Genomic DNA, 27,241 nt, shown 5'->3' on the forward strand with positions numbered 1-27,241 from the left:
GAGGTCAGACGTAATTAACAACGGTTTTCTCGAACCTTTCCCCAGCCCCCACCAGTTTGGCCCACCTCATCCCTAGGCCTGGATATCCAGGATTTAGGGAAAGCAAACTCGAGATGTACTTCCCCCATCCTTCTACGTGATCTGCACCTTTAAACTTACTCCATTCCAAAGCGGACCCTCAAGGCACCGCCCACATCCGTCTAGCATCACTTCCTTCAGTGTTTGGAGAGAAAAAAATCTGGGAATCCGAGGGGTTGGGCTGAGCGGCGATCCGAGGGTAGAGCGCAGCTGCTGCTGGAAATCCTGTGTTCCCTCCATCCGGTGGCTCTGTGCAACTAACCCGGTGGAGATGTCGCTTCGTTTCGGGGCCACCTGTTTGCTGAGCTTCAGCATCCTGCTTCTCATCACTTCTTCAGACGGACACACTGGGCTCGGAAAGGGTCAGACCTCGTTCGTAACGTAATCTTTACGGACCCCGGGCCTCCTCCTTGTCTTAACACTTTTCTTCTCTCTCTGTATAGCTTCCCAACTGCTTTTGGGAATTTCTTGGGTTACCAGGTCCCGGAGAGGGTTTAAGAGAAGGAAGTTGTACTTGAGGGCGCTCTTAATTCTTGGGTTTAGGAAGATATGGCCCTTAAATGAGGACTAGGTTGTTTTAAGAGTCCATTCATGTGTCATGTTAGGCGCTTGGAACGCCTCCGGGAACCGTCACCTTCCCGCCAGAAGAAATAGGTCTCTTGGGAAGCCCTCAGAAACCGTCACCTTTTCCGCCAGAAGAAAAAGGGTCGCTGGTGACCTGTGATGGTCGCTTGAATCTGAAGATTCTTCACATTTCCCCAATTTCCCCAAGAGATGTAGAAGAAAGAGCAAATGAAGGGTGGACCTTTTGCTAGATCACCAAGTTGTATTTTGGTGTGGCTCAGCTAGTGTGTTGGAAGAAACTGATTTCTTTAGAGCGATGGATCAGTGGTTATGAATTAAGGTTAGGAAGTATGGACCCCCAACTCCGTGTATTACCTACCTCTCTTTTCCTAAACTTGAATACCTTCTCATCAGTTCTTTTTTTTGGCAGCTGAATTGACTAACTGGGTGAGTTGTAAATGGATTTGAGCCCTGCTTTGGATTTTTTGTTTTATGACCTTACTGTGTGGGATTTTTCTGCTGCTGCTGGTGTGTGTGTTTAAGTGTGGTATCTGCCCACCTGTTTTGTGGTACAGGACACACATGGCTAGGCTAGAGGAGGATGTTGGGTGTTTTCCTCTTCGACTTGTTTTCCACCTCAGGAAACAGTCTCATTGAATTTGAGTCCACCGTTTAGGGTAGAGGAGCTGGCCAGGGAGTCATGGGATCCTATCCCTAGTGTTTGGTTGGGGTTACCTGCATGAGCTGTCAGGCCACGCTTTTATATGTTACTGAGGTTGTTTTCACAACTGTTCTTTTTTTTTTTTTTTTAAATTTTGGATTTGGTTTTTTTTTTTTTTTTCGAGACAGGGTTTTTCTGTGTAGCACTGGCTGTCCTGGAACTCACTCTGTCGACCAGGCTGGTCTCGAACTCAGAAATCCGCCTGCCTCTGCCTCCCACAGTGCTGGGATTACAGGCCTGCACCACCACTGCCAGGCTTTCACAACTGTTCTTATCTTCTGAGACATCTCTAGGCCCAATCATGCTTTATTTTTAAAGATTTATTGTGTGTGCATGGTGTGCATGTGTGTAGGTAAATGTGTGACCTGAGGAGGCCAAAAAAGGGTGTCAGCGCCCCCCACCCCCACCCCCAGCTGGAGTTGCAGGTAGTTGTGAGCTGCCTGACATGGGGACTGAACTTGAGTCCACTGAAGAGCAACAGGTTCTCTTAACCACTGGGCTGTCTCTCCAGCCCCTGTTTATTTGTGTGTTTGTTTATTTATTTGTTTTAATGTTCTTTATTTTTATATATTGGTGGGCAATGAGACTGAGTGGAAGTCAGTGGTCCTAAATGGAGTTATCTCTGTTCAGTATTGATTTTTGATCATCAACCATGTTTTCATCATTGACTCGGGTACTAGAGACCTGGCAATGAAGAGAACAAACAAGGTTCTTGTTTTCATTGGGTGTATATTTAAGTCAGAAAGTGAAGTAGGATAGATCTATGACAGATTAATAAAAGAATTTCAGCTTATATAATACTATGATAGAACAGGAAGCACAGAGACTGAGGAGGCTAAGGGAGCATTTACTTGAATTAGGAAGGTGAGAAAAAGAAAGCTTTTCTCTTTTTCTTTCCTTTTTTTATTTTGAGAAAAAAAAAAAGATTTTCTCTGGTGATGTGTGGGTTTCTTCCAATGAAGGAAGTGCTGAAAACTGCACAGTGGATCCTATTAGGTCAAAATGTTCCAAATACTGATGATCCTATTGTAGAACAGGCTGCTGTGTATTTAGAATAGAACTGTATGTACAGAGGGAGACTAGCGTGCTAGGGTATATGCAGAGCTGCTACAGCGTGTTCTGCCAGTGATTGGACAAGATGCCTGTGCCAGGAAGCTTAACCTCTGACAGCCTGGGTTCCTCAGCTGCAAAACGGGTGTGATTGTTACCTCAGACCCTCACACGTAATGTACCCTGCTCAATCCATTGTGTTACGTGTATATAGCATTATGAAGTGTTGTGCAAGTATTAGTTCTTTGTCAGGCAGTAAGTTCTGTGTTGTTCAATTAGCATCACTGCCTAATAAACAACTCCAAAATACATTGAAGCCTTGAATCCCAGGACTCGAGGGAGAAGCAGGTGAGCGGATCTCTGTGAGTTCCAGGGATCTCAAGTGGAAGAACTAGTTTGTGATAAATGAATGAAAAAGCAAAAGATGAAACCATGTCACACACTCAAAAAATATCTAGTAAGTGAGATATTGTTATTATTTCCCCCACAGAGGAATACTTACTTGTTTCTAAAAGGAATTAATATCATTTCAAGTGTTTGTTTTATGTGTTGTTTATGTATAGAGTCTTTGGACATAAGAAATATACTTGTCCCACCTAAAAAAAGTAAAAAGTGCTACCTGAGGCAGGAATTCCTGAAAATGTTGATTCTTTCAAAGTTGTGTCTTCCAAAGTGTTGTTTTTTCCAAAATGTATAACTAGCCCCAGCTCTTTCCAGAAGATACCTTAGTTGTTTGCAGAGAGGAGACAATGAGTAACTCCTCCCACCCTCCCCCAACAGTTTCCATTATGAAGAGGAAGCACATTGGTGTGCAGTAGTGTGCACTAGACTGGATTTATTAGGCCTAGATTTTAATCTTGGTCAGGCCATTTAACCAGCTCTGGTCTTCCCTCGTGACCATTTATTAAATGAGAGTTGAACTAGAAATGTGTCCTAAGGGCCTCACAGCTCTAACATCCTAGTGTCCGAAAACATGTTCATTATTCTCAGTAGACTAGAAACTTAAATTTTATCACCAGGAAAGACGTGTAATCACTAACACTTACTTTCTCTTTGCTGCTTTCAGGCACTGATCTGTGCATTTTTTCATATAATTTAATTTTCATAGTATCTATGAGGGTAATATTTTTATTATCCCATTTCACAGATGAAGAATTTAAAATGAAACATTAGGAGTTAACTAGTAAGGAGCAAACAGGAAGAAGAATCCCCTAGCCCATGTCTTTACTCAGTGCACCACTCTGGCCTTCAATGCAGAATCTAGAAAGAGGCCATTCACATGCTCTCCAGCCTGTTATAGAAATAGATGAGATGACTTCAGTCTCTGGAATTTAAAGTTGGCACAGTAACACTTATGCTCCATGCCCTGTTTACAGCCACAGTCACTTCATGAGACAGATATTTTTGTTAGCTATATTTAACATTTGTGCAGATGGTAGAAAGGCTGCTTTCTGACAGAGACATCACTTGGCTACACTGTTACTACCTTCCAGGTACAGTGTTGCCTAACTCAGGCTTGGCTGCCAGCTCTGATATTTGACCTTTCCTTATTTAGGTTTCACTAGCTGGAGCGTGGGAGGTGACGCTTTTCTGAGGTTTTAAAGACAATCTTTAGGAAGAAGAGCTTGGACACTGACATAAATACTGTTTAGAACTAGCTTTTCCTGTTTTAAACATCGACTTGGATGGGAAAAAAGAGCTGTTGACGTGGGAACCTTTAGCTTCCTTTGCAGATGGCTGGCATAAACTGCCTTGCAGATGACACCTTAGGAAACTGAACTGTCTGCAGAGGTTCCGTGCTAAGTTAGCTTTCAAGAGGAAAGGGGAAAAACAAAGCATCTCCCCTCCCCCCAGGAGGGGGTATTCTCTAGCTGGAGTCAGTGTTCCCAAGGTGCAGTCCTTCCTTCATTCATCTTTAACCATTGGTAGTGAGCCAGGGAACTGTAGTGAATGATTCTAACTATAAAGGCAACCTCCTCCGTTCTAGTTTTAGCTCTGCCTCTCTTGGGCAATGTAACTAACCCTAGGCAAGCTCTTTAACTTCAGTTTCCTTATCTGTAAGGAGGAAGGAGACAGTTAGCACATCATAAGGTTATTCTGAGGATAAATAAATTAATACCTGTAAACACATTTTAAAAACTGCAATGCTTAAAAAAAAAAAATCCAGCTGCATGGTGAGGATGAGCACCTTTAATTCCAGCACCTGGAAGACAGAAGTGGGTGGATCTCTGAGTTAAGAAGCCAGCCTATAGAGAGTTTTGGGATAACTCTCTATAACCGGGGCTACACAGAGAAAACAAAACAAAACAACATTATCATTATTGTTTTTCTTAATTATCATAAGCTGTGCTGGTTTGTATATGCTTGTCCCAGGGAGTGGCACTATTAGAAGTGTGGCCTTGTTGGAGCATATAGCTCTTACGTTTTCCTTCTCTTTGCATCTCTGCGTTCAGGAGAGCTAAACTCTACCTGTCTCTGGGTTGCTATTTTAACCTATCCATCGATGCTTTAAAAAACCAGTAGACTTACTTTTAGAACAATTTTATGTCTGTGGAAAAATTGAGCAAACAAAAAAGGGGCCTGAGAGATGGCTCAACCCATAGAAATGCTTGCTGCACAAGTGTGTCCACAGCCCATGGTAGCCGGTTCTGGGGCTCAAACTCAAGTCCTCTTGCAAACACTTTGCTGCCTGAGAGAGCTCTGCTGCCCTTGCTTTTGGTTGTTTTGTTGTTTGATTTTGGAACAGAATTGAATAAGTCCCAGGCTAGCCTCAAAACTCAAAAACTAAGTATGACTCAAAGCATGACCCTAATCTTAGGATCCTCTTGTCTCTACTGCTTGAATGATGGGATTGCAAATGTGTGCCGCCTTTCCTGGTTTAGATTTGACAGTTTAATTTGTGATTCTATGACTTTATGTAATATTTCTCTAAACACACCAAATGTAGTTTTCGTTTCTTTTTTAATTCTGTGGTTAAGCCTGGTACCTAAAGTACTCAAAGTCTAATTCTGTTGCTTCTGATGATTCTCTTTCTTACTTTGATTGTTTTGTTTTTGTTGTTATTGTTTAGCAGTCTGTGGCTGTGTGGTGGTGAACTCACAGTAATTATTCATCATTAACTACCTTGGAGTCCTAACATGGGGAATGTTTCCCCCCAGGAAGGTTTGGGGAGTGAGCAGCACTGGGGACCTGAACCCCTCTGCTTCTCTCTAGTGGTTTAACAGAGAGTCTCAGGCTATCTCCAGTTCGCCACCTGATAGCAGATATTTGCTTTTGGGGTGGGTGACTTCATCTTGGTTTCCTATGTGTTTGTGGAGGGATTTCTGTTTTTGCAGTGAGTCCACTCTGAAAGTCTGCTTCTCTGGGATCTCATTGTTTTGTGGGTGGGTTTCTCAGGCTCTTTAGTCTGGCATGGCCAGTTGTCCAGGTCTGAGGCCTGGGAGTGCACCTTCTAGCCTCTGGCACCCTCCCAGTGTCACCCTGTGTTATTCACTTTCAGGATCAAACTTTGGGCCTTGGGTAAAGGACACCATCTCCCCCGCTGGCTAGCAGCCTGAGCTGTTGAGATTGAAACGTGGTAGTTGGTTTGGACATGGCTCCTGTGTGTTAAGGGGGGGTGCCGGGGAGCTTTTATTTCCCTTTGGAAGAACAATGATAACAATTAGATTTCAATTCATGTGGGAGAAATAATTTCTGAAAGACAAATATAGCAATTGAAAAAGCATAAGGGCTCCAGGCTGTGGCAGCCCCTTGCCTTTATATCCGAGCACTCAGGAGGCAGAGGCAGGTGGATCTTTGCCTGGTCTACAGAGCAAGTTCTAGGACAGCCCGGGCTATACAGAGAAACTAGCTCTTGAAAAACAAACAAGCAGGGAGGGAAGGCACAAGGCTGGATGTTAAACCCAGCTACGTTTTATAGCAGTGAGACCTGATATAGCTGACTGGCTTCTTGGAGCCTCAACTGTAAAGAAAAGCAAAAGCTACTCCACACTGATGTTCATACCCCAATACTGTGTTAACGTTTTCGTATTTTGTTTGCTATTTAGCAGTAGTTTTTTGAGAGACAATTATTATACCTTTTTGAGTCCTGAAAAAGTGGAGATATAAAGAGAGGAATTATTGTTACAGTAACCGGAGTTGGCTTGTATAATATGCTGTACACATATGATAGCAGATATAAAGAATATCACAGAAGAGGTGGCAAAAAAGAAGAAAATCTGGAGGATGAGAAGGACTGCTGTGCTGGATGTAAATAGCTGTTGTACCGTGAACTCACAGCACTATGGCTACTGCACCAGGGTTTCCCAAGGCCCTCATCCTCCCTGAGGATGAAACGAAAAAGACTTGAATCGGCTTTGGGCACACCCTCGGCACAAAGGAGATTTATTTGCCCCAGAGGGACAAAGGGTGGGGAATAAGAGACAAAGACAGGAAGGAGATGAGGACAAAGGAGAAAAGGGCCGTGGAGGGAGGGATACTTGCTCTGGAAGGACAAAGGACTGCTTCTGGATTGAGAGACAAAGGCTCAAAGACAGTTTGAGATGGGTTTGTGTTGATTGTTAGTCTAGGTAGCCCAAATGGGGCCTTTGATTACTTGATTTAAATACTTTGATAGCTGCAGGAGGAAGAGGAAGTCACTAAAAGAGGGAATCGGGAGCCGGCTTTAGGAAGGTAATCTATGGTTTAGCTTGGGGAAGAAGGGTAAAAAGCAAAACCTGTTGGTGCTGTGTTTGCCTTGGTGAATGGCTTCTGGAGGAGGAGTCATTCCTCAGTGGTGTAGCTACTAGTAAGTTGCTCTTGCTCAAGTAGATAATGTTAGGCTCCAAACCTGGAACCCCTAACCCTAACCCTGTTAATACACAGGTACAGGCAGTTCCACTGGCCTGCTCCCAGGGACCTAGTAACTGCTTATTTAATCATCTGCTGCCTCCAGGTGCACCAGGTGTGTGCTGCAGATAAAAGGACCCTAGGCACCTCAGATCTCTCTCTCTCTCTCTCCCTCTCCCTTTCCCTCCCTCTCCCTCTCCCTCTCCTCCTCTCCTTCCCTCTCTCTCCTTCCCTCTCCCTCCCTCCTTTCTCTCTTTCTCTCCCTCTCCCTCTCTCTCCCTCCCTCCTTCCTTCTTTCTCTCTCTCTCTCCCCCTCTCCCTCCCTATCTCTCCCTCCCTCCTTCTTTCTCTCCCTCTCTCCCTTTCCCTTTCTCTCTCTCTCTTTCTCTCCCCCCCCAAGATTTCCCTGACTTTGTTCTCTGAGACCAGTGAACCTACCCCAGAGCCGCCTCAAATAAACTTTTAATTTACCTTAAATTGGCTTATTACATCAGCAAAAAAAAATTATTAGATAATCTCCCATCCAGCCAGGCTCATGCAAGCAACCCTAGTTACAAGATGCATACACAAGAAAATAGGAAGATTTATTAGAAAGGCCTCAGTGAAAGGGGAAAGGATAAAAGGATTGTGTGTGTGTGTGTGTGTGTGTGCGCGCTCGCGCGCACACACACACACACACACACACACACTGAAATTTAGAAAGAATAAATCAATTTAAATAAAAAGGTAACATTTTGATCACTGACATTTTCTGAATCTAACATAAGATTATGTGATTTGGTCTACTAAGATTTTGAGAACTCTTATGGAGTACTTGGAGTAGTCATATATATTGCTAAGTGCTAGGGAAGCAGGGAAAGATACCAGAGGTTCGGCCCCAGCACTTAGAGATTTCTCCTTGGAGTAAGGGAAATGGACACGCTAATGTCTGAAGATTCTGTCTGGGAAGTGTGGTGTTGGGAGTAGAATGGAGAGGTTTGAGGGGAGGCCCCTATCAGAAGAAACGCCCTCTGGGTGGGGAAGCAAGGCGGAGGTGGAGCCTGAAAGGAGAGGACGGCCCTGCCCGAAGAGGTTGAAGTACCCCTATGTCTTGAGTCTAACAAAAAACAAAAAACGCTGGAGTGGGATTGCAGAAGTGGGCAGAGTGTTTTTGTTTGTTGTTTTGTTTTTGAGACAAGTTCCCTCATGTGGCTGTCCTGTTACTCTATGTAGACCAGGCTGCCCTTGGGTCTCCCAGAGATCAGCTTAGTCTGCTAGAACTAAGTGTTAGTGACCACATCCAGCCATGTGTTATTTTCTCACTGAAGCCTTTGTTAAGTGCTCCTTCTAGGGTTGACTTATCCTGGGGTCACTGGATATCCTCTGAAATGCTTTTCTTATTAAGCAGTGATATAATTGAAAAAGATCATGCCAGGCCAGGCAATTGCGTCAGTGGGTAAGGGTGCTTGCCACAAATCCTACCAGCCTGAGCTCAATTCCTGGGCTCACATGGTGGAAAGGGGGCTGACTCTATTTTGGTATTTTGTTTTGTTTTTGTTTGAGACAGGTTTCTTTGTATAGCCCTGGCTGGTCTGGAACTAGCTCTGTAGACCAGACTGGCCTTGAACTTACAGAGATTCTCTTGCCTCTGCCTCCCAAGTGCTGGGATTAAAGTCGTGCTCCACCACCGCTGGGTGAGAGAGCTGGCTCTTGAAAGTTGTTCTCTGATTTCTCCTTGGAGGCTGTGGCATGTGCGTGCCCACAGAAATAAACAAATGTAGTTTTAAAACGAAAAAGGTGGGAATAATGACAGTGGATGCACCTGACCTCATTTATTACTTTCTTGTACCAATATTCTGAGGTAGAAATTAGTGTCTTGATTTTATAGATAATGAAGTGGGACTTAGATGGCTTCTTTTAAAACTCCACAGCCTTAATGGGAAGTAGAGCTACAGATCAGTGGTTTTGTGAGTCTGAAGCTGCACTGCCTGCCATTTCAGCAAAGATGCTTCTGTCCACTGTGTAAGCGTCTCAATCATTCTCACCATATTGTTGGCATGGTGTGATAGGCCACAAGGGATCCATCATTATTTAAGCTCCTTAACAATTACTGATGAAATGGTGTTCTCCCATTTAGAGGAATGAAAACAGACTTGGGGAAGGTGACTATCCCTGGTTCAGTCTGCCCAGAAGACGGTGGAGCTGCCTGTTGAACACCAGGCTCTTAGCAGAGGGGAAACATTTTTTCTCCTTATGGATACATTACAAGCATGTCTCCTTTCTTTCTTGTGGGCATGTCCGATGTTTGGTTTTTGGATGTTTATAAGGCTCTTTCCTTCTAGGTTTTGGAGACCACATTCACTGGAGGACTCTAGAAGATGGGAAGAAAGAAGCAGCTGCAAGGTATCAAACGTGGCGTCAGGTTGTTTATAGTAACAAAACTTTCTAGCCATTAACTTAGCATTGCTCTCAGATGAAGGCCCCGCAAGAATTATATAAATTCCCTGATAACAAAAACTCAGCACTTACTGTGTACCAGGTGTTAAATAATCTGAATTGATTAACTCATTTAATTTCACAACATTTCTATGAAGTATTCTTGTTACTTTTTTAGAAATGAGAAAGTCACTCAACAGTTAAGTTGTCCAAGATCACAAGTTGGTACTTAGCAGAGCTGAGCTTCTGACAGTCTCTTTGTTCTCTCAGTCAGTGAGTTATACGGCTACTAGCCTAAAGCTAAAATAGTGTAATGTCTCGGGGAGGGTTAGTTTATGCGTAAACACCCAGAGCATAAGGGCTGGGGTGGGAGCAGAAGCAAGGAACTGCCAATGTTACAAAGATTGGCTTATTTAGTCTTTACAGCCTCTGAGATTGGTACAACTATGAAATAACTTACATTTTATTGAAAAGAGAATTGAAATACAGAAAAGTGAAATTAATTACTTCTCAGTATTTAAACTGCTATTAAGTGGTCTTTGATTTGTCTGCTGTACTGTATTAGAGACTTACTCTACTCCAGCATGTGTGTCCTATATCATGTCATATACTCCCAGCACAGACACACTCACATACACTTCTGCACATACCAAACTAGTGCTCACTGTTGCAAAACAGATCCTAAGTCTCATGACACAAGGGTCTCAAGCCTTCTGCAGTAGGATTGCCAAGTTTAATAAAATAAATAAAAGATGCCCAGCTAAATTTAAATTTCACACAAAGGAAAATTAAATATCCCTTTGTAGCTTATGCAACTTTTAAAAATCTCAAAATCAGATTTAATTGGAAAACCTGCATTGGCAACCCTGTCCAAGATGAAAATTTTAATTAGTCTCTCAAGTTCAAAATCAAATGATTTTGCCCGAGGGCATAGCATGGTGGTAAAGTGCATGCACAAGACTCTAGCCCAGCACCCCCTCCCTACCAAACAAATAGAAACAAATTCAAGCACCAGTCAAGTCTTCAAGGAGTTTTCTGGACAGCTTTTTCACATCTGTTCTTCACACTAACGTACATAGAAGTGTTTTACTTTATGTGGACACTTAATGCTTCCTGATAAGAACCTGGATTTTCTTAGGGACCGTTTTCTGTTCATCTCTGACCTCAACCATGGAAGGATGTTGATGATTGAAATCATTGTTATGAATAAACATTTACTCAAAGCTACTAGGTGTAAGAGAAGACCTGAATAGAGAAACATCATTTGTAAATTGCCTTTTGTATGCTAAATATGGTGCTAGGAATTTCATCGAATGCCCATTTAATTCCATTTAATAAATAGATAGGGATGTTTTTTAACGGAGGATAATCTTATCCTGTTGAGGCCTTTAACATTTGGTGTAAATAAGTAATGCCATTCTAATCTTTGCGTCTCCTTTCGGAGAATGTTGGTCCTTGATCTAGTTGGTTAGAGTTCCATTTCCCATAGAAACAAAAGGTCCCATAAGAGGGTAGAAAAACAGGAAGTTCGGGTTTCTCTTCCGGTTCATACCGGAAGTTGATGTAAAACATCCGCACATGGATTCCTGTAGAGAGCATGCCGCTTGTCGTGGTTTGCGGTCTGCCGTCCAGTGGCAAGAGCCAGCGTACGGAAGAGCTTCGTCGGGCGCTGACCGGCGAGGGTCGCGCGGTGTATGTGGTGGACGATGCTTCAGTGCTGGGCGCGCAGGACTCGACTGTGTACGGCGACTCTGCGGGTGAGAAGGCGCTGCGTGCTGCGCTGCGGGCCGCGGTAGAGCGGCGCCTGAGCCGGCAGGACGTGGTCATCCTAGACTCCTTGAACTACATCAAGGGGTTCCGCTACGAGCTGTACTGCCTCGCTCGAGCTGCGCGCACGCCGCTCTGCTTAATTTACTGCATAAGGCCGAACTGGCCGAGCCGCGGGCTTCTAGTGGCTAGCGCCTCGGAGAACCCGGACCCGGCTGTCAGTGTGAGCTGGAAGCCGCGCGCCGAGACCGGCGAGAAGTCTCAGGTGGCCGGCACTGTGGAGGAACAGCGCGCCACCAGCCCAGTAGCAAATGGGGGAGTCCCGGCCGCTGTCCTCAAGGAACTGGATCCAGAGGAAATCCTGCCATCAAATCCTCCAGCAGTGATGACTCCGGAGTCCAAGAAATCTGCAGAGCCTGCGTCCTGTGCCTTTCCTCCCGAACTTTTAGAGTCCTTAGCGCTGCGCTTTGAGGCTCCCGACTCTCGGAACCGCTGGGATCGACCATTGTTCACCGTGGTAGGTTTAGAAGAGCCACTGCCCCTGGCTGAGATCCGGTCTGCACTGTTTGAGAATCGGGCTCCCCCACCCCATCAGTCTACGCAGTCCCAGCCTCTAGCTTCTGGCAGCTTTCTGCACCAGTTGGATCAGACCACGAGCCAGGTGTTGACTGCTGTGATGGAAGCACAGAAGAGCGCTGTACCCGGAGACTTATTAAAGCTTCCTGGCACCACCGAGCACCTCCGATTTACCCGTCCCTTGACCTTGGCGGAATTGAGTCGCCTCCGTCGCCAGTTTATTTCCTACACTAAAATGCATCCCAACAACGAGAACCTGCCTCAGTTGGCCAACATGTTTCTTCAGTATCTGAACCAGAGTTTGCACTAATGGGGTAGGGGGCAGCAGCGGTGGCTCTTGTCTGAAGTCACTGTACTTTGTCTAGGAATAGTACTAAGGTCTGCAAAGCATACTGGAGTACTAAGATTGCTAAGTTTGACTCTTTTCTTAACTGCCTCTGCCATATCCTGAGTGTGCAGTATATGCACTCATTGAGTGCTAGCCCCCAAATGCCAGGTGGCTTCCGTTGGAGTCTACTTGGGGAGACTACATAGCACTGTTGTCCTTCCATCGGGATGGAGAATTGTTTTAAATCAACTGAGTAGAAACCGAAGGCAGCAGTTTTGTATTTATGATGGCCCTTTCGTACTAAAGGTATTTTGAGCACAGTGCCTTTTGCTATCTGCCCTGGAACTTCCAACACAGATAAATCATCTGTCCCTGGGAAACTGATATTTGTATAAGACAACCATTAGATACTTCCTCTAATAAAATTTTCTAAAATTGTCCGCTGGACTTTTGGATGTAATTTAATGTTTCCCCTGCAACTTAGTATTTTCTATATACATTTAGTATTTTTATATGAGAGGCTTGATTGCTTGGCATATATACACATATATTCACACACACACACACATATATATATATATATATAGTAGTGCTTTCCATTGTGCTTTATCGAATATTCTAAGGCAAACATCGCTGTAATCTTAGTTTTGTTGGTAGCAAGCAGTACTGGATTTTCATTATCCATACAATTTTTCAGACTTGGCTTTGACCCTGAGAAATTGTTTATGTGAAGTGCATACATGCTTAATAAGATGAGTGCTTCCTGAATCCTGTGGAGGATTATTAACTATTGACCAACTGCTAGGAGGTGTTTGAGGAAGAGCTTTAGAAAAGTTAATATTTGAAATACCACTGTAGAATAATGGTCCGCAAAGAACCAAAATGCAGCTTTTAGACTTTCTAGACCTTGAAAGTCTCTTGCTATTTGGAAAGAACTAACAAACATTTTCCAAATGTGAATTACATTTGTGTCACAAAAGTAATTTAGATTTGTGGTTTTTTGGATTTTGGTTTTTTTCGAGACAGGGTTTCTCTGTACAGCCCTGGCAGTCCTGGAACTCACTCTGTAGACCAGGCTGGCCTTGAACTCAGAAATCTGCCAGCCTCTGCCTCCCAGAGTGCTGGGATCACAGGCGTGGGCTACCACCGCCTAGCTAGATTTTTTTTTTTTTTTTTTAATAAAGATGTATTTGAGTACACTGTGTCTTCATACACACCAGAAGAGGGCATCAAATTACATTACATTACAGAAGGTTGTGAGCCACCATGTGGTTGCTGGGAATTGAACTCGGGACCTCTGGAAGAGCAGCCAGTGCTCTTAAAACCGCTGAGCCATCTCTCAGGCCCTTAGATTTGCTTTTCAGCCTTCAAATTTTTCACTAGGTATAATGCTCACACCTGTAATCCCAGCATTTGGGAGGTGAAAACAGGATTGTGAATCTGAGGTCAGCCTGAGTTACAGAGTAAGAGCCTATCTTTAAAAACAGAAACAAAAGAGGAAAAAAGTGTTTTTTAAATGTCTTTGTACAGAAGCAACCAGTGGGTTGACTTTGGCCTACAGATTGTTGTAGAATAGCTAATGTTTGGCAGAACTAAGACATTCTAAAGTGTGCATGATCTGAAAACTGATGGGCTGCTTTGGTTAATGTTCTTTCCTTGGTAATATCTGCCACTTTTTTTTGATGATATGAAAGGCAGGAAGGAATGAAAGTATGAAATGTAGGTTTGAACTAGGCAACAGCCTTTTCCAACTTTCATTTCTGATTTTCATCTAGTTGATTATTGATTGATTTGGATTTAAACCTACATGTTTGGGCTAGAGAGAGAGCTCAGTGGTTAAGAGCACTGACTGCTCTTCCAGAGGTCCTGAGTTCAATTCCCAGCAACCACATGGTGGCTCACGACCATCCAGGGATCTTCCTGTTGTGTCTGAAAACAGTAACAGTGTACTCAAATACATATGATCAATCTTTTTTATTTTATTATTTATTTATTTATTTATTTATTTATTTATTTATTTTTGTTTTTTTTTGGATTTGGTATTTTCCAGACAGGGTTTCTCTGGGTAGCCCTGGCTGTCCTGGAACTCACTCTGTAGACCAGGCTGGCCTCGAACTCAGAAATCCGCCTGCCTCTGTCTCCCAGAGTGCTGGGATTACAGGCGTGTGCCACCAAGATAAATCTTTTTTAAAAAATCTACATGTTCTAAGGCTGTCAATAATGGCTCAGTGGTTAAGAGCACTGGCTGCTCTTCAAGTGGTCCTGAGTTTAAGTCCCAGCAACCACTTGGAGGCTCACAACCATCTGTAATGGAATCTGATTCCCTCCTCTGTTTGATGCCCTCTTTTGTCGTGCAAGCATACAGCAAATAGAGCACTCATACATAAAACAAATCTTTTTTAAAAAAAGCTATATATTTTATCTAGATGACTCTTGTAAATAAAGGATATTATCATGGCCAAAAAGCTCATCTGGGAGTCAGTCTTTTTTTTTTTTTTAAACTTATAAGTGGCAGAACTTACATTTTTGTAGTCAGATTTTTTTTTAATGATTTATGATTTTTTTTTGATGATTTAATGATTTATTTTATATGCAGTCTCTTAGGATTCCTGGTCCTTTTGGGCTGGGCTGGAGATTGAACCTGGCTGGACCTTGTAGAAGCTGAGCAAGTGCTCTACCATTGGTCTATATTACAGATTTTCTCTTTTCTATGAGAACATTAGTAATGTCTACCCTAGATGAGTGTGATGTTGTATGCTTGTAATTCTAGCACTTAGGAGGCTGAGGCAGGAGGTTTGACATGAGTGTTAAACTAGGTTACCTGTGTCATAAGTAAAAGGAAGGCAGAAGAGATGCCAAGAGTGTTTGCCTCTAAGCTTAACTGGCTGCGTTCGGTCCCCAGAACCTACTCAGGAGGAAAGGACCTCTGAGCTCCACCGTGTACATGCCCTCTCCCTCCCTGGCGCATGCATGGGTCCACACACACTCAAATAAATATAACTATGTTTCACATACACAAGTAGATGTAGTTATTTACTTGGGGGAAAGGGGACAGGGCCTTACTACCTAACCTTGCCTGGCCAGCAACTCACAATTTAGAGCAAGCTAGCCTTGAACTGGCATTAAAGATGTGTGTCACTATGCATGGCCCATAACTAATTTTTTAAAAATGTTTCTAGAGAGCCGGGCGGTGGTGGTGAACGCCTGTAATCCAGCACTCTGGGAGGCAAAGGCAGTCGGATTTCTGAGTTCGAGGCCAGCCTGGTCTACAGAGTGAGTTCCAGGACAGCCAGGGCTATACAGAGAAACCCTGTCTCAAAAAAACCAAATCCAAAACACACACACACAAAATGTAGAGTTATTTGTGGGGCTGTATATAGTATAATACATGCAAAGCATTTAACATATAAGTCACAGTCAGTACGTCTTCATTATGACACCTAGATCCTGCTATCTGCTTACACTGTGGTTTACAAGCCTTTAGCAAACACCATCAGTCAGGAGTCAGCCTATTCAGATTCTTAGGACCTAAGGTGAGATAGCTTAAATAGTTTACCTAAAACTTACAAATGAGCTAATCATGTAGAATAGCAGTGGTGTATGGTGAATACTGTATATTTGATGTCAGTAATACTGTATGTGTTGGCATAGGAGCTGTAAAGACAACTGAAAACGTCCCTAACTGTAGTGGAGTTCTGACTGTAATGGAGAAGGGTAACTGAATAGGCTCTGGGAATCCAGACTCAACCTGTCATGCTTATACAGCAAGTATTTTAACCACTGAGCCATCTTCCTGGCCCTATCGATCATTTTATTACTTATTTTATGTTTAGCATACTAATGAAAGTTACTTTTTACATTTTCAATCATCATGTAATAGTAATCATTTGGAAATACAGTAACATTTAGAATATTGTAATTTGATAGTTTTCTTCTATCTTTTTTCTCCCTAGTTTTAAAGCCCAAATTTGTGGAATTTATAGAAACAGCAGCAGTTATACTAGTTATTCTGAAAATAATCTATAACTTAAGTAGTTGGATTGTTTTACAGTTTCTTTTTGAAACCATACAAAAGGACCATTTCTGTGCATTACTCTTGGACTTAGTGAACCAATCCTTGTGTCAGAGTACTTTTGAAGGATTTGACTTGAATGTAGTTTCTTTGTTTTTAAGTGGCTTGCCGCTGATGGTGATCATCCACAAGTCTTGGTGTGGAGCCTGCAAAGGTAAGTACCCGTGTTCCGGCCAGCCTCTGGCCACAAGCGGATTAGGAATGTTAGTGTTAATGCTGGCAAAGCACTGCTGATTGATTGCTCTGAGCAGTGCCAAACAAGTCCTCCGCACATTCTCTCCCTTCATGAAATCTGCAGTTATCTTTGCAGGGGCTGGAGGTGGGTTGGTAAGATTAAGATAGTTATGAAGCGGGCTGGTGAGATGGCTCAGCGGTTAAGAGCATTGACTGCTCTTCCAAAGGTCCCAAGTTCAAATCCCAGTAACCACATGGTGGTTCACAACCATTCTAACAAGATCTGATGTCCAGAAGAGTGTACTTACATATAACAATAAATAAAATAAGTAAATCTTTTTTTTTAAAAAAAGATAGTTATGAAGCCTGGAGTTTATTTTCTTTTTTGTTTTTTGGTTTTTTTGGTTTTTTGGATTTGGGTTTTTCAAGACAGGGTTTCTCTGTATAGCCCTGGCTGTCCTGGAACTCACTCTGTAGACCAGGCTGGCCTCGAACTCAGAAATCCACCTGCCTCTGCCTCCCAAAGTGCTGGGATTACAGGCGCGCACCACCACCACCACCGCCCAGCTAAGCCTGGAGTTTTTAATGTCATAAACAGTACATCCTAGCAGAAGCTGGAATCCTGTACAGAGGGACATGGGACATACATGGTTTAGGGAGGGAGAGAACCAAACAAAGCGAGGGTATTTTTGACTGGTGTGTATTCTTTGTGCCTGTCGTGATACAGTCAGGTTTTACTTTTCACCGATATGCAACAATTAGCAAAACCCTAGTTGAACAGTGCAGCCAGGCATGGCGGCTTGTGCCTGTAATCCCAGCACTCAGGAGATTGAAACAGAAGCATGGGCATAAGTTTGAGGCGACCCTTGTCAACAGAGTGAGTCCCTGTCTCGAAAATAAATAAGGGGCTGGAGAGATGGCTGAGCGGTTAAGAGCACATACTAGCTCCTGAGGACCTGAGTTGAGTGCCCAGCACCCACAGCAGGTGACTTATACCTGACTGCCCTTAACTCCTGGAACTCCAGCTCTGGGCGCCTCTGACCTTTGAGCACTCACATTCATGTGACACCCTTCCCCACACACATACACATAATTAAAATGATAAAAATAAATGAGAGGAATGTAAAGGCCAAGTGTGGCAGTGCATGCCTGTAATTACTTCGCACTTGGGAACCTGAGGCAGGAGGATTCTTGGCTAGCTTGGGTTCCACTGAGAGACCCTGTAGCTGGTCTTTGCTACTTTGTGGGTTCTTTTTGCCACCCTTTAATCACCTCCCCACAGGGGGGGGGTACCCATCTAGTGATACCTCCGATTACTAGAGGAGAGAGAGAGAGCCCCCCTCCCCCCACCCCCAATCTAGTTTCTTTCCTTTTGTTTCTTCTTAAAGCACAAGTACTTAACAAACTACAACCAACCTCAACTCTCAGGGCCTTAGCATTTATATATCCTCTGAAAAGTTTCCAGAATTCCAGAGTCACACAATTGCAGAAATTATCTGCAGCTGGCAAAACCATGCCTCTGTTAGAGCACAAGGCAAATCATAGTCAGCTGGGGTGAGGCAGTCCCATAGCTCCACTCCCCGGGCTAAAATGAAAGCACGTTCTTAACCAGAATTCCAAAACATGTGACCCCAAGACCTTGTTTCTTTTTTCTTTTTTAAAACTTACTCCCCGCCCCCCCAAACAGGGATTAAAGGCATGACCTGGATTTTTTATTTTAGTTGATTTCTCTTTAGTGCCCATTTGATTTACTTGTATTTTACATGAGTGGTTGGTTGTTTTGCGTGTGTGTGTGTGTGTGTGTGTGTGTGTGTGTTTGTGTGTGTGTGTATGTGTACGTACTGCACTTGTGCTTGGTACTTTTCAAGGGCAGAAGAGGGCAGATCCCCTGGAATTGGAGTTACAGATAGTTGTGAACCACCCTGTGAATCCTGGGACTCGAACTCAGGTCTTGTGCAAGAGCAGTAAGTGTTTTCAACCACTGACCCAGCTATCTAGCCAGCATTTTATTGATATTTGTTGTATGAGTGTTTTGTTTTGAGACAGGGTCTTGTGTAGCCCAGGCTAAACATACACTCATTGTGTAGTGGAAGATGAGCTCAAACCTCTTACCTTCCCTCCTGTCAAGTGCTGGAGTTACTAACACAGGTCACTAAACCCAAGTACTGGGGATCTGAGCATTGTGCATGCTGAACAAGTACTTTACTAACTGAGCTACACCGCAGCCCAGGAGACCCCATTAAAAAACCAAGCAGGCCAGGCAGTGGTGGCACACGCCTGTAATCCCAGCACTCTGGGAGGCAGAGGCAGGTGGATTTCTGAGTCTGCGGCCAGCCTGATCTACAGAGTGAGTTCCAGGACAGCAGGGCTACAGAGAGAAACCCTGTCTCAAAAATAAATAAACAAATAAATAAATAAATAAATAAATAAATAAATAGAAAACAAGCAGAGGGGAGTTAGAGCTCCTTCTCCCAGCACTTGGGAGGCTGAAGCACAAGAACTCCAGTGAGGTCTGGGGGCAGCCTGGGCTATAGTGTGAAGGTCAGCTCCCCCCACCAACTGCTAACATTGTGGTTCCCTTTTCAATAGAAATACTGAAACATAACTATAAAAGGCAAACAACGGGGGCCAGTGGGCTGGCATATTGGGGAAAGACATTGGCTACACAAGTCTGGCCTGAGTGTGATTCATGAAGCCTGTGGAAAGGTAAAAGGAACACAGACTCCACACTTGCTTTCTGACCTCCATGTGTGCTGTGACACACACAGTCACACATACTGTAATTCTTATTTTATTTTATTTTTATAGTGTTTGGAGGTGGAGGACAGCTTGTGGGAGTCTATTCTGTACTGTAGGTTACAGGGGTTGAACTGAGGTCACAAGGAGTGGCAGCAGACTTCCTTACCTGCTCTCCTCAGCCCACCAATAATTTCATTCAACTTTCTTTTGAAACAGGGTCTCACTAGCCCTGGCTAGTGTCAGAACTCACTGTGTAGACCAGGCTGGCCTCAACCTGACCAGATCCTCCTGTTGTCACCTCAGTTAAAGACTTGTTCTACCACACCCAGCCCCCCATTGTCCTTATTTCTTAAGTGAGATGCAAGTTGCAACCACATACAAAGAAAGTGCCTGAAGGTGGATGAGGGTCCAGGTGCCCAGGTCTGGTTTTATGGTTGTGCTTTTTTAAATAAAGAACATTTGTCCTTATTTTATATTGTTATTTGAGACAAGGCCTTATTATGTAGTCCTGACTGGCCTCAGAGAAATCTACCTGTCTCTGAGTATTGAGCTCTGGAAGTAAAGGTGTGCCACACTACGCCCTATGCTTGGCCTTTTTAAAATTTTTAATTGAGATAGGTCTTACTGTGCCTCAGGTTGGTCAAGCAAGCTCAAGTTACCCTTCTATCTCAGTCTCCCCAGAATCTGGTCTGAAACTGTGAGCCACCAGTCATTTTGGAGATTTTTGTTTTTCAATTTTTGTTTTTCTCGTTTTTTGTTGTTGTTGTTGTTGTTGTTGCTGTTGTTTTAATCGTATACGTTGAGGACATGTATGTTTGTATTCATGTGGAGGCTGTAGGTCAACCTTGGATGTCTCTTTCCAGTTGGTTTCCACCATGTTTTTTATTTCATTTTATTTATTCTTGAGTGAGTGCTCACATGGTGTGGGTTGATGCCAGAGGGCACCTTCATGGGTTCAGTTTTCTCCTTCTACCTTTTCATAGATTCTGGGTTCAGAGTCAGGTTACCAGGCTTGCTGCGCTGCCACACTGCTGGTGCCCTCTCATTGGAACCTGAAAGCTACCAGGCTAGGCAAAGCTGGCTAGCGAGGCAGCCGGTGCCAGGGACCCAACGCCTGCTGCCTCCCGATGCTGACATTACAAGTGCAGGCCCCCATGCCCGGCTTGCTAGGGACTGAGACTGAGCCATCTCCCAACTCTCAATCTTAGTTATTTAGGCTTAACAATGTTTCTGTTAGATAGGTTAATATAATATAAGCTAATGCCTGGCCCATCAGTGAAAGTTAGTGATGTTTATGCTGATTAGTGTTTAGGTATGTTTCTATCATTGAAAAATCTTTTTCTTTTTCCTCCTTAGCTTTAAAACCCAAATTTGCAGAATCTACAGAAATTTCAGAACTGTCCCATAATTTTGTTATGGTAAATCTGGAGGTAAGACTCAAAGATGCCCCTAAAGTATTGTTTTAGATTTAATATAAAGTGAAATGAGCAGAACTGGCTACTTGTATGTTGTTTTTTTCTTGACCACTAATACTGAGGTTCATGGGAGAGACCTCTTAGCCATCCAGCATTGGAGACAAATCAGGAAGGGAGAATTTGAGTAGGTGACTAAGCTTTGGAGTTTTTTCATACTTAGTGTTTGATTATGATATGTTTTACATCTGTCTTCCTACAGCTGTTAGATAGTCATATATAGAGGCTACAACTTCCCTGCAAATTGTGATTCAGTTGAGCACCTACTAGGTGCTTAGCCGTGCTAGGCTTTTATGTGCAACCTTACTGATTTTTTGTGGAAGCATCTTTTATGTACTTGATACAGAATTCAGCTCATGTGATCCTGAATCTTAGAATATCAAGAGTTAGACTTGGAAGGTATTTTTTTTTAGGTCATTGGTATTGTTCCCATTTAATAGAAAGACCTGAAGTCAAGTATATGATTTTTTATTAAAATCCTAAGGACCTAGTAAGTGAGAAAATATGATAGCACTGTGCTCCCTTCCAGGCTGTACTCTTTCAAGTGTGGGATCAGATAGTACTTCACAGTGATGCTTCGAGACATGAGTTTCTCTAAAGAGGCTGTTTGCTTAAACATAGATCCAGGAATCTTCTGAACACATTAACAGTCAACATTGAGGTATTAAACATGTTTGCCTATATAACTAGTGTACCCCAGTGCTAATTAAAGCAGTTTAAATAAATGACCCCATTTAATTCCTGAAATGGGAACCTCACCACAAGCTATAAAATTACTTTTTATTTCCCATGAACATTATCTCATTGCTTCCTGGGGTAAACTGGAATTCCTCATTCACAGAGGACAAGATGTTTCCAGTGAGGAACTCCAACATAAGAAAGTATAGCCACGGGCTGGAGAGATGACTAAGTGGTTAAAAGCATTTGATGTTTTTGTAAAGGACTCAAGATCAAGTCTCAGCACCCAAATGGTGGCTCAAAATCATCTGTAACTCCAGTTCCAGGGGATCTGATGCCCTCCTCTGATGTCCAAGGGCATCAGGCATATATGGGAACAAAGTACTCATACACATAAATAAATAACTGAAAAAAGAAGAAGAAAGTGTAGCCACAGGGTCAGCCTTGCTCATGCATTCAGGAGGTCCTGTGTGTGGGTGGGCGATGGAGGTGCTGGGTGTGCACTAGCAAACAGAACACAATGCCTGTTGAAGCAGCATTCTGCGTGGGGAAGCAGGGAAAATGGAACACATAAGATAGTGCTGAATGCTATGGCCAGAAGTTAAGGGTAAAGGAGATACCATAACTCAGGATTTAAAATAGGTGTCTAGAAAAGAAAATTATATTTGATCAAAAATCAGAAGCAGGAAAGGGAGTGAACCCAGGGATGATTGGAAAGTGTGTGTCTAGGCAGTGCCAGTCCAGAAGCCCAAGTTGTGTGTCTAGTTTATTGAATAACAGTAACAATACCAGGTTCAGATATCTAAAGACACTTAAACAAGATAGAAGATGAAGATTGAAAACATTAGGGGGACATGGGCAGATGACATGGAGCCTTCTGGCCTGAGCAAGTCTGGGGTCCCTGTAAGGCCTGGAAGAGAGGAAGAATGTTCTTATCTGTGGTTCATGTCTAATCCTAACAGGATGAAGAGGAACCCAGGGATGAAGACTTCAGCCCTGATGGGGGTTACATCCCACGCATCCTTTTCTTGGGTAAGTCAAAGAGCCTGTTGGTGACCCAGGCTCGGGTGTGGGAGAGAGAAGTGATAAGCCCTGGAGCTGTCCTGGTGACAAACTGACCTGTCCAACAACCAAATATTCAAAAAGAGGAGGCCAGGAGGGAGGTGCTGCGTGCCTGCAGTTCTCGAATGAGAGGGTCATGTGTTTGAGGCTGGTTACGGAGAGATCCTGAGGAGGTGGTGGTAAGAATCTGAACATGAACCAGGCGGTGGTGGCGCACGCCTGTAATCCCAGCACTTGGGAGGCAGAGGCAGGCAGATTTCTGAGTTCGAGGCCAGCCTGGTCTAGAGAGTGAGTTCCAGGACAGCCAGGGCTACACAGAGAAACCCTGTCTGGAAAAAACCAAACCAACCAACCAAACAAACAAACAAAAGAATCTGAATATCAGAATGAACATGCTTTTACTACTAAATGTCTGCTTTTATCTGGCAAGATGAAGAATGTGACCTTCCATTCATAGTCATTTGGCCACTACCCATATATCAAATACCATATAAGTACAACTAGGGATAGATAGTTTCTACCCTGGGTCTGGATGCAGCTAACCCAGTGGAATAACAGAACCAGACACGTCTTTCAACATTTTGTTTGTTTGTTTGTTTGTTTTTTCTTCAAGTCAGGGTTTCTCTGTGTAATAACCCTGACTGACCTCAAACTCATTTTTAGACCAGGCTAGCCTCAAACTCACAGAGATCCACCTACTACTGCCTCCAGGCCTCTGCCTCCTAAGTTCTGGAACTAAAAGTGTGTAGCACCATGTCCAGCTTCATGTTCCAATAATTTTGTAGGGGTGGGGGGATCAGTTTCAAGAAAGGGTTTCTCCATGTAACTGACTGTCCTGGAGCTCGCTCTGTAGACCTGACTAGCCTCAAACTCACAGAGATATGCCTGTCTCTCTGCCTCTCAAGCGCTGGGATTAAAGGCATGCACCACCACTGTCTGGCCGTCTTTCAGCAATTTTTATAAGATAGGATGACCACCTAATCTTCATTCAACATTTGGCCAGCCAGGTGTGATAGCACACATTTGTGATCTCAGCACTTGGAAACTAAGACAGGAGGATGGGTCAAGAGTTCAAGGCCAGCCTCAAGTTATATAGGAAGATTTAGCCCATCCTAGAATACATGAAATCCTAGCGCAATAAATAAATAAATAAACCCTAAAATGAATATACAGAAAAAATTGTGGCCAGTTTTAATGGATAATACAAATAAGGAAATGTATAAAGGAACATTCCAGAAAGGGAATGGCATTTGCCAAGGTACGGGGTGGAGGTGGTGAGCTATGTTCAAGGAAGTGTGTGCACTCTTTTATGATTGTAGTATGAAACGTCACATGTAGGGTGATGACATAATAGACTGCAGAGATGGCCCTGCCTCCCTCAGGCCTCGAGTGCCTATGGGTTTTCAGAGCTCCTTCCTGTCGTCATCACTGTGGTTTTCACACCGTTTGTCTTCAATAGATCCCAGTGGCAGGGTGCGTCCTGAAATCATCAATGAGAGCGGAAACCCCAGCTACAAGTATTTCTACGTCAGTGCTGAGCAAGGTAAGACTCTGAGAGAAGGGAGGGAGGATGGTTGGTCACGGGCAAGGTCTGTCGCAGAAACCCAGCTGCATATGCCTGCTGGCTGAGCTCTGCCCACATGACCAACTTTTGGCTAGATCCTATTGAATACAATTGACAGGAAGATAAAACTGAGCCTTTTTCCAGCTACTTAGACTCCAGTGGGAAAGCTAATGGCTGGCAGGAAGCTGAAGAACTGAGGCTTAGGCAGGTAGTTACTGGTTTCTGGCCTCAGTTAATAAGTCAGAGTTAAATTTCATTTGTTTTGTTTTTTCATTACACCTATCCTGTTCTTCCTGTAAGAATCCAGAAGACGAGGAATACAACTTAGCTGAGGAAGCCAAAGCAGTTTTATAAATATTAAAATAAATGGACAGGCAGTGCAAGAATTTGGCTCTGGCTCTGAGAAAATGGTGTGGGTAAAGGCACCTGCTGCTAAAGCAGATAACCTGAGTTCAATCCCCAGACCCAGGAGAAGGAGAGAACTGACTCCGGCAAGTTGTCCTCTGACCTCTACACAGGTGCTGTCACGTTGGAGTGCTTTACACGTGCATACACAATAAGTAAAAACGTAATTCAAAGCCAGGTGGTGGTGGCACACGCCTGTAATCCCAGCACTCTGGGAGACAGAGGCAGGCAGATTTCTGAGTTCGAGGCCAGCCTGGTCTACAGAGTGAGTTCCAGGACAGCCAGGGCTACACAGAGAAACCTTGTCTTAAAAACCAAATCCAAAAAAAACCAAAAAAAAAAAACAAAAAAAAACCAACATAATTCAAAATAATAATCTATCCCTAGAAAGACACACGGACATTTCCCACTTGAAAGCGAGTGTGTGTAGAGTAAGACTTGCCAGAAATATGTAGCTCAAGTCCCTAAGAGTGAGTTTTAGTGAAAACAGGAAAGGTGCACTGCAGGCAGAGGGGCGGCCTTAGCCCAGTGGTGAATGAAGGCTGATGTATCTGCCTCGGGTTCTTGGTCTCTTGCTTTTGAAGCACTGTCATTTTAGAGCAGGGGTTGGGATAGATGTCGTGTGCTGTTAGTCACTTACTAAGTTGCCATGTGTCACCTGCCGTGTCACTCTGTGTTCCCGTTCTTGGAACTCTTATTCCTAGAATAGGAAAGGGGAAAACACGGAGATGCTATATCTCTGCCCCCAGGTCAGAAGGATGCATCTGCCCCAGCCTAATGACGTTAGATGCAGACTTTTCCTCACAGAGAAGGGCAGTGGGGCTCTCAGTCCTAACACTTGTCTCTCAGGATTCACCTTCTGAATAGACTCTTGCCCAATTGCTGTTGTCATCCCTGCACTAACACAGCCCAATGGTGAGCACAAGGCTTTTCCAAGTCTTTACCAAAAACATAAGTAAAACATAAAGGGGAGAACTACCCATGTTAGCTGTTTTTATAAGCATATGTGGTCTGCAAGGTTCCCAGGACAGACTGGCTCAGCCCAGTGCCTACCCTATCATTTTAGAGCTACCACTCCCAGGGCTGCACTCTTGTCACTGTCCTCCTGGAAGGACAAATCAGCACTTGGGGGGGGGGGGGGGTATCAGTGCATAACACATTTCATCTGCTGTTTTCTTTGCTTAAGCTTCTTATTTTTCCCCTAAAAACTTTTTCCATAATTGTTGGTTAATAGTAAAAATGATTAAGCCCTTTAGTACAGATCATCTTCTCTTGCAGTGTGCACATCTGGGCGTGTTTACACACACATCATGATCCTTGTGGCCAGTCATTCCAAAGGGGGCAGCAAGAGGGTGTTCCCTCCTCCCTGAATGTCAAGTGAGCACATGCAGCCATGACAGGATCAGCAGAGTGCTAGAGGGTCACCAAATACCAACTAGCGCGTTTGCAGGGCTTGATATTTATGAAACACTTGTACTATCCATTCTCTGCTTAGCTTTTGTCGAGGTCTGAAGGAAGTATTCTCTCAAGGAGGGAGGAGAGATCCAGGGCTGAAGTCCACATGAGGTCTTGATCTTGTTTCTCCCAAAACATGTAAAGTCTGTTGTCACACGTCAGATATTAAAGGTCCTCCATACTCACCCCACCCCTTACCTTTATTCCAGTTGTTCAAGGGATGAAGGAAGCTCAGGAGAGGCTGACGGGCGACGCCTTCAGAGAGAAACACTTTCAGGATGAGTTGTGACCTAATGAGTGTTCTGGAAGAAAAGCAGCAGGGAGAGAACCCTGAAGAATCACCCAGAACAGTTACACCACCGGAAACCATGCTTCTACCTACACCGGAAGGAGCTCTCACTGTGGGAGAGGCCTGCTGACAGAAGCTGGTCTGTGGAGCCTGCAGCGTGGCCGACTGACTGTCATCTGCTCCCTCTCACCTAAATTTCCATTCCTTTGAATGTAAAAAATGAAACTATTTGATACAAAACTTGAGCCACGTGGAGATTAACTCCATGTCAGTATTTGAGTCTTTACCCATTTCCTCCTACTGTACTCAAGCTGAAGTGAAACAAACCGGAAGTATCTTTTCTATAGTGTGCAAATTGCAGGAATTCCTTATCAGTTTTTAAGTATGGCATTCTCCTTTTGTCTTGGTAATACTCCTGGACTTCCTCCTGAATCCCTGCGTCCCGCCCCCTTTGCTCAGGCGTCCCTGTTTGCACATGCGTGTCAAGAATGGCTGTGTGAGGAAACTCAGCCCCAACCGGAAGCATGCTTTCCCTGTTGCTGTTAGAGAAACTCAAGCCTGCAAACTCTACATGAAGCCATTTTGTCAATTCACCAACTGTATTTTTGTACTGGGGTTAAAACAAACACAAGAGCTAAAATATGTTTCATTAAGCTTTATTAAAACTTGAACGGAAAGATGCTAATGGCGGCCTTTGGTTGCAGCAGGGAAGAAGGGGTAGCTACAGAGGAGGACGAGGAAGAAAACTAGTCTAGCCTGTGCTAAGCATCCTAGCCTGGGATCCCTGTTCCTCCAACCTCCACAACCAGATGAATACCAGGGCATTTCCTTTGTCGTTTTTCAGTAGAATCTTATGTTGACCTGGTGTCCTCAAACTCAGATTCGAGTGATTCCCCCATATCAGCCTCCTGAGCTCTTGGAGTCCAGGTGAGAGCCGCCTCTGCACGTTTTTTTGTTTGTTTGTTTTTTGTTTGTTTGTTTTTTGTTTGTTTTGGATTTGTTATT

At 43.8% G+C, this 27,241-nt stretch overlaps 2 protein-coding genes across 2 annotated transcripts; both read left to right on the forward strand.

Annotated features, from left to right (window-relative positions):
* Positions 1 to 163: 163 nt before the first annotated feature.
* On the forward strand, positions 164 to 26,618 carry Txndc12 (thioredoxin domain containing 12). Its single transcript, XM_052176979.1, has 7 exons — positions 164 to 440; positions 9,562 to 9,622; positions 16,500 to 16,552; positions 20,668 to 20,741; positions 22,424 to 22,493; positions 23,983 to 24,066; positions 26,157 to 26,618. Exons 1-7 carry the CDS (start codon positions 350 to 352, stop codon positions 26,234 to 26,236), a joined length of 513 nt encoding a protein of 170 aa, XP_052032939.1. The 5' UTR covers positions 164 to 349; the 3' UTR covers positions 26,237 to 26,618.
* Positions 11,088 to 12,766, forward strand: Kti12 (KTI12 chromatin associated homolog). The gene has a single exon (XM_052176978.1). It carries the CDS (start codon positions 11,253 to 11,255, stop codon positions 12,306 to 12,308), a length of 1,056 nt encoding a protein of 351 aa, XP_052032938.1. The 5' UTR covers positions 11,088 to 11,252; the 3' UTR covers positions 12,309 to 12,766.
* Positions 26,619 to 27,241: the final 623 nt, after the last annotated feature.

Source organism: Apodemus sylvaticus, chromosome 3, assembly GCF_947179515.1.
Source record: "Apodemus sylvaticus chromosome 3, mApoSyl1.1, whole genome shotgun sequence".
NCBI lineage: Eukaryota > Metazoa > Chordata > Mammalia > Rodentia > Muridae > Apodemus > Apodemus sylvaticus.

Bases quoted from the DNA above. Each gene is read 5' to 3' on its own strand.
- Txndc12 (XM_052176979.1), top strand. From the start codon at position 350: ATGTCGCTTCGTTTCGGGGCCACCTGTTTGCTGAGCTTCAGCATCCTG. The intron at 441-9,561 runs GTCAGACCTCGT...CTTTCCTTCTAG, and splicing joins ACACACTGGGCTCGGAAAGG to GTTTTGGAGACCACATTCAC. The intron at 16,553-20,667 runs GTAAGTACCCGT...TTTCCTCCTTAG, and splicing joins TTGGTGTGGAGCCTGCAAAG to CTTTAAAACCCAAATTTGCA.
- Kti12 (XM_052176978.1), top strand. From the start codon at position 11,253: ATGCCGCTTGTCGTGGTTTGCGGTCTGCCGTCCAGTGGCAAGAGCCAG.